The 12,726-nt window shown below is 40.5% G+C and overlaps 1 protein-coding gene across 9 annotated transcripts in view; it reads left to right on the top strand.

Moving 5' to 3' along the window:
• The window catches only part of MAPKAP1 (MAPK associated protein 1), a 243,471-nt gene that overhangs the window by 18,408 nt on the left and 212,337 nt on the right, over positions 1-12,726 (top strand). For 4 of the 9 annotated variants that reach the window (XM_055400351.2, XM_055400349.2, XM_055400346.2 and 1 more), the window contains exons 2-3: positions 5,835-5,904; positions 12,177-12,504. The exons of 2 other annotated variants lie outside the window; for them this stretch is intronic. In XM_055400351.2, coding sequence (XP_055256326.1) covers positions 12,246-12,504 — 259 coding nt within the window. In that variant the 5' untranslated portion in view covers positions 5,835-5,904; positions 12,177-12,245. The remainder of the gene's footprint in view (positions 1-5,834; positions 5,905-12,176; positions 12,505-12,726) is intronic. 3 more of the 9 variants (XM_055400354.2, XM_055400352.2, XM_055400347.2) reach the window with 2 other exon arrangements.

Below are 12,726 nucleotides of genomic sequence, written 5' to 3' on the forward strand. Positions count from 1 at the left end.
TATTCCACACTGAGCCCTTACTGGGTGCCAGCCACTTTCTACTAGAAACTGGCAGCACAGTGATGAATAAGACAGTCAGTGTGCGTAAGGAGCTGAGAGTTTAGAAGAGAAAACCAACATGTAGACAGGTTATGATTATTCTTTTTTAATTTATTGGCCGTGGTGGTCTTTGTTGCTAACTCAGGCTTTCTCTAGCCGTAAGCAGAGGCTACTCTTCATTGCAGTGTGCAGGGCTTTCCATTGTGGTGGCTTCTCTTGTTGCAGAGCACAGGCTTTAGCATGAGGGCTTCAGTAGTTGCAGCAGTAGTTGCGGCACGTGGGCTTAGTTGCTCCATGGCATGTGGGATCTCCTTGGGCGGGGGATCAAACCAGTGTCCCTTGCATTGCAAGGTGGATTCTTAACCACTGGACCACAAGGGAAGCCCCAACAGATTATTTTTTTTTAAATGTGATTGGTTCATTTGTTCATTCATTATTCCTTAACATAGCAGCCAGAGAGATACTTTTAGACTGTGAGCTAGATCATATCACTGCTCACAGTCCTCTGGTGATTCTCCATTTTAACTGGATTACGAGCTGAGTTCGTAGAATTGCCTGCAAGGCTCCACTTAGTTTGCCCAACTTTTCAGACTTTATCTTCTCCTACTTGCTCCCTTGCTGGACTCACTGATACTTCTTAAACAACGCCAGACATACTTACCCTGCTTGGGAGCAAGCTTCGCTCAGAAACCCACATGGCTTGTTCTCTTATCTCCTTCAGGGGTTAACTCAAATGTCACCTTCTCTGTGAAGCATTCCTTGACTACTTTATTTACAGTTGTAACCATGGCTCCATCCACCTGGCATGCCCTGGCTCTCTTCTCTGTGCATCTTTTCTCTGTAGCATTTCTCACTTACTGTGTAATTTAATTCTCTGTTTGTCACCTTCATTAGAATGTGAACTCCATGAGGGCAGGACGTTGTCTGCTTTGGTTTCTGCTGTACTCACTCTCTGCATCTAGAATGTGCCTGACACTCAGGAGGCATTCAATAAATATTTGCTGAATGAATAAATTAAACAAACAACACCTACAACTAACAGGCAGTATGTTGGGTTGATTATTTGGTAGAAGTAGTGACAAAGTTTAGGGCGGTAGGACCACATGGGAGGAGCTAACCTGGTCTGTGGGATTCTTTAGGGAAGTTTCCTTGGAGAACTGACCATTGAGCTGGATTTAGAAGAATGAGTAGGAAGAGGGAGGGCAGATGAAGAAGTGTAGGCAGTCTTCAGATCAAGTTATAAGTTTGGAGGAATGCAACTTATCTTTCTTGGAGTAATTTGAGCTTTGGTCCTCCTTGGGGTAGGATAAAATTTCAGAAACCAGAAACTAGGAGTTGTACTTCATTCTGTACCTTCAAAGGTTTGAACATAGATTTTAGTAGCAAAGTTGTATATATATATATATGTATTAGTCTTGGTATTACTGAAACCATTATGAGGAGATTGGGGATTACTACAGATTTTGTGGCTTCAAACAACATGTCACTGTAAACCTTCTCAACCTCAGCATTATTAATATTGACATTTGGGGAGGTATAGTACTTTGTTGCAAAGAAATAGAGGAAAACAACAGAATGGGAAAGACTAGAGATCTCTTCAAAAAAATTCTAGAGATACCAAGGGAACATTTCATGCAAAGATGGGCTCGATAAAGGACAGCAATGATATGGACCTAACAGAAGCAGAAGATATTAAGAAGAGGTGGCAAGAATACACAGAAGAACTGTACAAAAAAGATCTTCATGACCCAGATAATCACAATGCTGTGATCACTCACTTAGAGCCAAACATCCTGGAATGTGAAGTCAAGTGGGCCTTAGAAAGCATCACTGCAAACAAAGCTAGTGGTGGTGATGGAATTCTAGTTGAGCTATTTCAAATCCTGAAAGATGATGCTGTGGAACTGCTGCACTCAATATGCCAGCAAATTTGGAAAGCTCAACAGTGGCCACAGGACTGGAAAAGGTCTGTTTTCATTCCAATCCCAAAGGAAGGCAATGCCAAAGAATGCTCAAACTACCTCACAATTGCACTCATCTCACAGACTAGTAAAATAATGCTCAAAATTCTCCAAGCCAGGAGAATACAGCAATACATGAACTGTGAACTTCCAAATGTTCAAGCTGGTTTTAGAAACGGCAGAGGAACCAGAGATCAAATTGCCAGCATCCGCTAGATGACTGAAAAAGCAAGAGAGTTCCAGAAAAACATCTGTTTCTGCTTCATTGACTATGCCAAAGCCTTTGACTATGTGGATCACAATAAACTGTGGAACATTCTGAAAGAGATGGGAATACCAGACCACCTGACCTGCCTCTTGAGAAACCTGTATGCAGGTTAGGAAGCAACAGTTAGAACTGGACATGGAACAACAGACAGGTTCCAAATAGGAAAAGGAGTACGTCAAGGCTGTATATTGTCACCCTGCTTATTTAACTTATACACAATACACATGAAAAACGCTGGACTGGAAGAAGCACAAGCTGGAATCAAGATTGCTGGGAGAAATATCAGTAACCTCAGATATGCAGATGACACCACCCTTATGGCAGAAAGTGAAGAACTAAAGAGCCTCTTGATGAAAGTGAAAGAGGAGAGTGAAAAAGTTGGCTTAGAGCTCAACATTCAGAAAACTAAGATCATGGCATTTGGTCCCATCACTTCATGGCAAATAGATGGGGAAACAGTGGAAACAGTGGCTGACTTTATTTTTTGGGGCTCCAAAATCACTGCAGATGGTGATTGCAGCCATGAAATTAAAAGACGCTTACTCCTTGGAAGGAAAGTTATGACCAACCTAGATGGCATAGTAAAAAGCAGAGACATTACTTTGCCAATAAAGGTCCGTCTAGTCAAGGTTTTTCCAGTGGTCGTGTGTGGATGTGAGAGTTGGACTGTGAAGAAAGTTGAGCGTGGAAGAATTGATGCTTTTGAACTGTGGTGCTTGAGAAGACTCTTGAGAGTCCCTTGGACTGCAAGGAGATCCAACTAGTCTATCCTAAAGGAGATCAGTCCTGGGTGTTCATTGGAAGGACTGATGTTGAAGCTGAAACTCCAATACTTTGGCCACCTGATGTGAAGAACTGACTCATTGGAAAAGACTCTGATGCTGGAAGAGATTGGGGGCAGGAGGAGAAGGGGACGACAGAGGATGAGATAGCTGTATGGCATCACCGACTCGATGGACATGAGTTTGGGTGGACTCTGGGAGCTGGTGATGGACAGGGAGGCCTGGCGTGCTGCGATTCATGGGGTTGCAAAGAGTCGGACATGACTGAGCGACTGAACTGAGCCAAATCCTTTTTGAGGGTATTGTCCTGGGCATTGTGTGTTTAGCAGCATACTTGGCACTACCTACTAGATGCTGATGGCACCCACCCCCAGTGTGACAACCAGAAATGTCCCTAGATCTTTGCTCTGAGGAGCAAAATTGCCTTCCCATTGAGAACCACCACGTTAGAACCACTACATTACAGTTGGTGAGAGTCCAGTGATTTCTGTCTTCAGTAACTCCAAGTGATTGACTGAGAGAGATTTATACCTTAATAGAGTGACCACATTTCTGAATCTAGAATTGAATCAGCGACTTCCTTAAACATGATATTCACATAGCTAACTGTATTGAAGGTAGAAATAAAGTGTTTTCAAAGCTGTTTGGACCCTGGAGATTGGAGAAGGGTTCATAGAAAATGAAATGTTTGAGTTGGACTTAGAAGAAAGTTTGTATTGGAAGATAAGGGCACATCTCACACAAAGGAAGTATCACTACCGAAGGCAGGACTGTGTTCAGATTAGTCCTGGGAGCTGCCTGCTGGGAAGAAAGGGTAGATGAATGAAACTGGGTTGTCAAGAGCCGTAAATGTTGTATGTGAAGGTAAAGGGGTTTAGGATGTTTTCCTGCCCTATATATTAATATTTTCATTTCTATTGTTGCATAACAAGTTACCACAAACTTAGCAGCTTAAAACAACACAAATTTATTGTCTTTCAGTGTGTCAGGAGTCATGGCTTCAGCTGGGTTTCCTCATTTTTCCTTTTCCTTTTTCTCTTTTTCTTTTTTGGCCATCCCAGGCAGTTGTGAGATTTCAGTTCCCTGACAAGGGATTGGACCTGGGTCCCCAGCAGTAGAATCATGGAGTCCTAACCTGTGGACCACCAGGGAGTTCCCTCAGCTGGGGTTTCTGCTGAGAATCTCAAATGGATGAAATTAACTTGTCAGTGAATTCCAGCGTAAGGTCCCCATTTCCTTGTTACCCTTGGCTGGGACCACTCTCCGCTCCTAGAGGCTGCTCTCAGATTCTTGCCTTGCCTATTTCCATAATGTGGCTGTTTGCTTTTTCAGTGCCTGCAGGGAAATCTCCAAATTAGAATCTCTCTCCTCAGTTGCTTAGTGTGAAGTCTTAGCTAACAAAGTAGTCAAGTGATGACTCTTCCATCACCTATGTGGTTCTTTGTTGGCTGGAAGCAAGTCAGGTTCCACCCAGACTCAAGGGGAGGGAATAACACAAAGGCCTGGATATCATGAGAAGAATTTCTGGAGCCATCTTAAAATTTTGACTGCCATATGCAGTTTCAGCTCCATGAAAGGAGTGGTCAAGTCTTTTGAAATATTTTTGCTCAGCATTGTATTTATGATGCCTGGCATATAGTAAGTGCTTAATAAATATTTGTTGAATGAATGACATCAGTGAATGAATATTTAATAGTGGTTGAGTGTTACTTATGGTTTCAGCTCTTATATTGGTAATTGCATATTGAGAAGCAGTCTAGTTTTTTTGGCATTATTCATTTCTTTTGGTAAAATTGTAAATAATTTTTACCTGGAATCTTTTTTTTCTTAAATCTGGAATCTTAAAACCTAAAATTGTTTGTTATTTATTACAAGTGTCAATCTAATCTCTTATCTCAGAGGGACAACACTCATTTGAAAAATAATTTAGGCCTACATTGCACCAAAGTAGCAGATTTCTTATAACAGCCAGAAATGTTGGCAGCTTTGGAGTTTTGGAGGTGGTGGGTGGGTAGGTTGTCTGAAGTTTCACAGCTATTACTAATAACAATAATTTCAAATAACTAATAAACAGATTACAAAAATACTTTGAAAATACTGATTATCTTATAGCAGCTTTATTATAATAGAAGTTTTTGTCTAACTTGTGCTTAGAACTTCACATATAGATTGGTGTTATTATTAATTACAGTTGTTCTTCATACTTGTCAAAGGAAACATTTTGAGCAAAATTTAGATCTTGAATTACCCGTTGATAAAGGGCCATTTTATCTTCAGACAATCAGATATTTCTGACACCAGAGTCTGTGTTCAAAATGAGGTGTTGAGAATCTCAGCATGTGCCAGTTAGTCCTAGAAGCTATGAAGGAAGCATGGCGCGTCTTCCAGGACTATCTGTTTTAGTGATTACATTCAAAGGTGAAATATTTTTTTCTCTGAAGACATCCGTTCCGTTCCGTCGCTCAGTCGTGTCCGACTCTTTGCGACCCCGTGGACTGTAGCCTACCAGGCTTCTCCGTCCATGGGATTCTCCAGGCAAGAATACTGGAGTGGGTTACCGTTTCCTTCTCCAGGGGATCTTCCCGACCCAGGGATCGAACCCGGGTCTCCCTCATTGGAGGCAGACGCTTTAACCTCTGAGCCATACAGGTTCAGTATATTATAGGCTAGAATGCAAAATATGAATGAACTCTAAAAATAAATTCCTTACAGCATGTTGCTTTAGGTGGCTCCCTCTAGGTTCTCTCTTACCTTGATTTATGGTTACTCTCCTCTGCCCTTCAGGTGTGTCCGTGGACAAGTTTGAGAGGCACGGTACTGTACCAGGCTCCTTTTACCTGGATCTTGGCAGATGGTAAGGTTCAGAGACATTTCAGTTGGATGTTAGTGGTACAAGGAATGAAAAATCCATGGTCAGGGTCCCTTCGTCCACAGGAGATACTTGATAGGAGAGGAGACCTGGTGTCCTGGTAGGTTGGTGAGGGTCTCACTGTTCCCAGATCACCTCAGGCACTCACGGTAGGGGTGGTATCAGAGTAGCTGGGGTGACTGATAGCTGAGCCTCTCTGCCTTTGGTCTTTTATCCTGAACCTCTTCTTGTGATTCACATGGTCCAAAGAAGGCTCCCGCAGAAACTGCAGAGTCTCCTAAGACCAAGATTCAGAAATCCCACATTGACTACATTCTGTTGGTCAGAGCAAATGACAAGTGAGCCCATTGACAGAAGGAGCTGAAAAGACTCAAAAATCTACCATGTGACCTTGGGCAAGTTGCTTAATGCCTTTAAGCCTTAATTTTTTTTTATAATCCATGAAATGAGAATAATATTACTACTTACCTCCTGGGGTGGTGGTAAGGATCAACTATGTGATTACATGGAAAGTACTAGGCTCAGAGGTTAAAGTGTCTGCCTCCAATGCGGGAGACCCGGGTTCTATCCCTGGGTCGGGAAGATCCCCTGGAGAAGGAAATGGTAACCCACTCCAGTATTCTTGCCTGGAGAATCCCATGGACAGAGAAACCTGGTAGGCTACAGTCCACGGGGTCGCAAAGAGTCGACTGAGCGACTTCAGTTTCACTTCACTAGGGACAGTAAGAAGCTCAGTAATTGTCACCCATTACTGTTCTCCTTGTTTTTGCCTAATAAAAGCCTTACATCCCGCCTTCTTGCTTCCTGAAGCCTTCTGTGACTTTCTTGTCTCTTGGAAAACATACTGTCTTAGTGTCTTATTTGCTGGTTGGCATATTGCCTCCTGTCACTGTTAGGCATGTACACAACATGGCTCATCTGCTGAAGCTTGTGAGCCTCTGGAGGGTGCAGGTCAGTGTTCATATAATTTTTTGTATGAGTCCCAGTGCCTAGTTCCCATTGATGTTTAGTGAATGAATACCTTATTATTCAGAAGAAGATACAAGCATTTCTTTTCTGTTGTTGTAATTTAGTAAGTGCTTTTAGTCAAAGTGTTGATTTAAAGATGTGAAGGGAAAAATTAAACTCTCCAGTTGTCAGGTCTCACTATTTACTGTTTAATTAAATTAGGCATATTCACATGGAGAAGATTTTAATCTCCTGAGGGGGAAAAAGGCTCAATTTTGTTCTTCTAAAGAAAGTAAGTGAAGATTTAATTTAGATTTAAATTGGAGAGAGTTGGAAAAAGATTTAAAATCCATAAAGTGCATTTGTTTTAATGGTCATTTCACTTATTTTCTAATTTCAGGACTTATGAATTCTGAACTTTACCCAGATGAAAGAATTTTGAAATCTTAGTAAATGCCAGGGTCTGTCAGTTTTTATAAATGGAAAACTTTGTACTTAATAAAAAGCCTTTGTTTTTCTAACATGTGATCATTTCTGGTTGTGGAAAATATATGTGAGTGCCTCTATACCATTCCTAAGGAATCTTTTGTAGGAATTAGGTTCAACTTGCCTAATGCTAATAGCATGAAGTCGGGGTACAGTGTGGAAAGGTAAAAAAAAAAATCTCGCATCTGCTGTTACATGTTGTTAACTCCCTCAGCAGACGTTAAATCATTTCAAGTACAATAATAGTGTGGGAGGTAAATTAACTAACCATTAACAATCTTATAAATACACAATTAACATGCCAACATTTATATGACACATTGATGGGGCAGCAGTAATTTTTGATTGGGAGTTTGCAGACCTTCGAGAAGCCTCAGGCTGTTGCTCATTCAGACAAGTTTTCACAGATTGCAGTTGAGGGTGTTGTGAAGTCTGTCTGGCAGAGGGAAGTGAACGTGCGGTGTTTTGAAAGTTCAGGAACAGGAATTTCCCTTCAACCGTTGGCTGGATGTGAGCATTTTAAGTCACATTGCTATCTCAGGTCCTGAAGCAGTGAAGAAGTATAAAGGGGACTCATTTGCTTCTGGTAGGGCTATTTAAAGAGACAGAGAATATTTTATGTGTGGATTTTGTAGCTGAAGTTGCTTGAATTTCTGGGGATTTTCTAAAAGATACTCACACCTAACTGGGGATTTAAAGTAGAACCCTTCTCTGTGGTTTCAGGTCAACAAGTAGATGATTTCTGGAGTTCATTTCATGTGTAAAATGTTATGGTTTTTAGTTTCGAACAGTCATTACGTGTGCTTTGTACAAATTGTGGTTGCATTACTGGAGGGAAGGCTAGGGGTCTAGTCTACTGCGTAACACATTTACAGTCTTACATCTTTCATGAAGACCCATGAGAGAAATTTCTCTCAGGCCCTGAGCTCAACAACAGGATTTTTAAAAATCATGTTTATTGTAGCTGTTGTAGTTTTTGTTCCTCTTTGTTTTGAGAGGCTACAGGGTGGTTTGAATCCCAAACTCTTGGATTTGATTGTTGGTTCTGATTTTTTGGTTTCGATTCTTGGTTCTTCTATGATGAGGTTATTTCATGTAGCATGATGTCCTCAGAATTCCCATGTTTTAATGTGTCTTGGAATCTTTAAGGCTGAGTAACTGTCCATTGTATGTGTATACCGTGTTTTGTTCACCCATTCTCTACCATGTGTTTTTACTGTGTAGTATTCTGTTGTATGTATGTGTCATGGCATATACACTGTTAAAGGATGTTTAGGTTACTTTCAGATTTTCAGTATTACAGTCCTGAGATAAATATTTTTGCACTTGCTTCCTTAGAGCAAATCCTAGAAGTGGTGTTGTCCAAAGGGTACTTCTGTTTTACACTTTGATAGATACTACCAAACTACCCCTTAAAAAGCCTCGATTTTCATTCCTTTTGATAGTACATGCAAATGCCCATTTCTCTGAACTCCTGCCAACGTTTGTTTTTTATTTAATTAATTTACTTTTTATTTTTGGCTGTGCTGGGTCTTCATTGCTTTTCTCTAGTTGCAGCGAATGCAGGGGCTACTCTTCATTGCAGTGCACCAGCTTCTTGTTGCAGCGCCCTCTCTTGTTGCCGAGCGTGGGCTCTAGGCGCACGGGCTTCAGTAGCAGTTGTTGCCGCACATGGGTTTAGTAGTTGCCGTGGAGGGGTTCTAGGGTGCGTGGGCTTTAGTAATTGTGCTCATGGGCCCGAAAGCTTCAGGAGTCATCACTTGTGGGCTCTAGTACACAGGCTTAGTTGCCCCTCAGTGTGTGGCATCTTCCCAGACCAGGGATTGAACCTGTGTCCCCTGCGTTGGCTGATGATTCCTGTCCACTGTACTATCAGGAAGTCCCAACATTTGGTTTTAAAGATCTTTGATCTCTGCACAACTGATCCAAGAAAAGAACTTGCTTTTCTGGAATACCTTTGTCTAAGAATTCAAATCGACCTTCAAATGATAATTTGCCACTCTTCAAATGATTTAAAACATATTCTTTTGTTTCTGGAAAGTATTTTTGGAATAATTTGATAGTGTCCCAAGGTGACAGTTTTGAAGGTACATTGTAGAGAAGTTCTTGTGCCTGTATAAATTTTTTTTAAAAGCAGTTTTTTCTTTATAATCGTACACATGACATGCTCATATATAATTTATCTCTGAAACAAAATTACGTAGTCCTTGAAAGTCAGACAGCAACATTTATTGAATTCCTGCCGTGTGTAAACTGTTATGTTGCCAGAAAGAATATGGTAATATGGCCCTTGACCTTGTGGAACTTTCAGTCTAAATCCTCAAGTACATGTCATAGGTGGTGGAAAGCATGCTTTTCGGGATAGTCCTGTCAGAGTTCCCTGTCAGAACTGGCACTGAATAAATATTTGTTGAACGATATATATATATTCCTCATTGTAGGAAGTTGTAGTGTGTACTAATAGAGAAGTTATCTGCTCATGTTTGGGTTTTTTTGAGGGCCTCTGTTCTGTTAGGATAGTTAGGGAGTTGGTATGTGCCTTCAGAAGTGTTTGCCCACAACTCTTCTCCAGAAGAGGTGATGGAACAGATTCATCTTTCTGAAAAAGGTCCTATTGAAGATACTCCAGTGTACTTTTGCCGCTTTGTGCTTGGGCATTTTGGTGTCAGTACATGCATGCATGCTCAGTTGTGTCTGACTCTTTGTGACCCCATGGACTGTGGGCCGCCAGGCTCTAGGCAAGAATACCGGAATAGGTTGCCATTTCCTACTCTGGGGGATCTTCTCAACCCAGGGGTCAAACCTACGTCTCCTGTGACTCGTGCATTGGCAGGAGGATTCTTTACCACCGGGCCACCTGGGAAGCCCTTTTGGTGTCAGAATACCGATTAAATGTGTGGCTTCTCACTGAAGCCCTTTGTTTTTACGGGGGCGAACTAGTCAATATGCAGTTAAAAATACCTGCCCCCGTGCTGGTGCCTTGTTGCCTTACTTTCATGGGGAAGATGCTTATCATGATTGCTACAAAGATGAAGCGTTCTTGATCTGTGATTCTGTGGTTCTGTTACAAATAACTGTCATAACTGATTCTATGGTTATATACGTCTGTTGTTACATAAGTTCTTATTTTTACAAGTGAAACTTAAATGCTCCCCTTTATTTCTGTAATTTTTTTTGATTATTACACTTAAAGTCGTGAGCTGACATTAATGTTTCTGAGACTAAATGTCTCAGAAATTTGACACTTAGAAAAATCCCATGATGTTAGGAGATATACTAGGTCTATGTTAGGGTATAAACTTTTTGACTTAGCCTTACCTTATCTTTGCATTTCCCATTAGCTTCTGTGTAAAATATTAGTGCATATTTAAGGGAAAAAATGAAGATGAATATAATTCACTTGATTAGAGATGCTCCTTAGTTAAACTTCCTCTCAGTGTCTTTAAGATCCACCAGGTGATGTTAATAGAATGATATTGCCAGATAGAAAATATTAAAATTTCAGTTAGCTGAAATAATTTATTAACTAGATTTCCCATGTTCCATTTCCAAAAGAAACAAATGACAAAACTATGGTGTTCTAGGTCCTTCTAAGAATATATATCTGCCAGGACTATTCCTGGGAACGTATTCAGTCTGGCTTTCACATTCCTTGCACTTCCTAACTTGTTTAGAGGAGCAGAAAGGTGACTCAGATGACCTGCAGAGTCCTGTTACAAAGGAAACACACTTATTTTACCTGTTGTTAACTTACGAGAAAAGGATAAATTGTTGACATATTTTAGGATTACTTTAAACAAGAATTGAACATTCAAATTGGTAATGATATTTTTACTATGATCGTTATTATGAGCAGCTAATTTTTAATTATGTACCAGTTGTTCTTTTAAGCATTTTACGCGCATAATCTTCTGTATATCCTTTCACCCCACATCATCTCCATTTTATAAATGAAAGAAAACAGGCTCAGTGAGGTTAAAGTTAGTTTGACCAAGCTCACGTGGCTAGCAAGTGGTAGGGCCAGGATCTGAACCCAGTTCTGCCTGTAAGCCCTTAGGTTCCTAACTACTATCCTGTAATATCTTCCTTGTTGCGTATTCCCATTTAACTGAGGAGGTACCGTTTTCTTCCCAGAATAAACATCATTACAGTTTTATCAGGATTCAGGAAGTGATTCTTATAATTAGGTTTCTAAAATAAGAAATTAATCTGGTAGCAGACAAGTCTGATTAATAAGTTTTATTTTAAAAGCACAATACTATCTTGAATCAGAAGGAAGGAAAATGTGTGTATTGAACAAAATTACTTTGATGGTACATTTTTGTAAAATTCCTGGTAACTGAGAAAGCGTGTCTGTGCCCTTTTAGACATTTCACAACTATGACAGGAGAGGGGAATATAAACTGAAGAAATACAGTTTCATACTTTAGCACATCATTTGAGGAAAATACAGCTTGTTCCCCCATGACCTTATAAAGTAATGAGAAGACTACATGGGAGTGAATGGAGAAAGAAAGGAAAATTTATTGTTTTAACAGTAGTTATGTGCTTTGAGTGGGCTGACTAAGGAGTTACTGTTATTTGTTTTGTAGAAGAGCAAGCCATCCTCTCTGATACCATGGAGATCTCATTGACTAGAGCAGTAGCCCCTAGTACTTATAAGGATTTCCTTTCAGCTTAGACTTAATCCTTTTAAGCTCCTAGCTACAGGGATAAATGTTGATTTTCAAGGTAGTATTTTTACCACATTGAATTTGTTTGAAAAATGATTCAGTCATTCTCTGCCTTACTCCTAAATGTTGCTGTGTGCATCATGTTTCTAGGTAGTTGAGCCCGTGAAACAATATGAAGAGGAGAAAATAGCCTTTTAAGGAAATTGGCCCACAGAAAGGATGGCCTTCTTGGACAATCCAACTATCATTCTAGCTCATATTCGACAGTCACATGTGACCAGTGATGACACAGGAATGTGTGAGATGGTTCTCATTGATCATGATGTTGACCTAGAGAAGATTCATCCTCCTTCAATGCCTGGAGACAGTGGGTCAGAAATTCAGGGAAGCAATGGTGAGACTCAGGGCTATGTGTACGCCCAGTCGGTCGATATTACCTCAAGTTGGGACTTTGGTATTAGAAGACGCTCAAATACAGGTAAACATTGCCTTTTAGTCCTGTCTTCTGAGCTTTAAATCAGTAAACAGTCTTATAGAATAATTCATAATGTTGGAATAGGTTTAATGGGAAAAGTTACTCTGTATAGATAGGAACATGAATACATTACACTAATAGTCTAAGGCATCTCTCCATCTCTGCAACTGAATGGAGAGAGTCTCTGGAATGATGAAGGAAGCGGACAGAGGAGGAGTAGGTGGA

This window comes from Moschus berezovskii, chromosome 11, assembly GCF_049115385.1.
Source record: "Moschus berezovskii isolate FMDL1 chromosome 11, NW_MosBer_1.0, whole genome shotgun sequence".
Lineage (NCBI taxonomy): Eukaryota > Metazoa > Chordata > Mammalia > Artiodactyla > Moschidae > Moschus > Moschus berezovskii.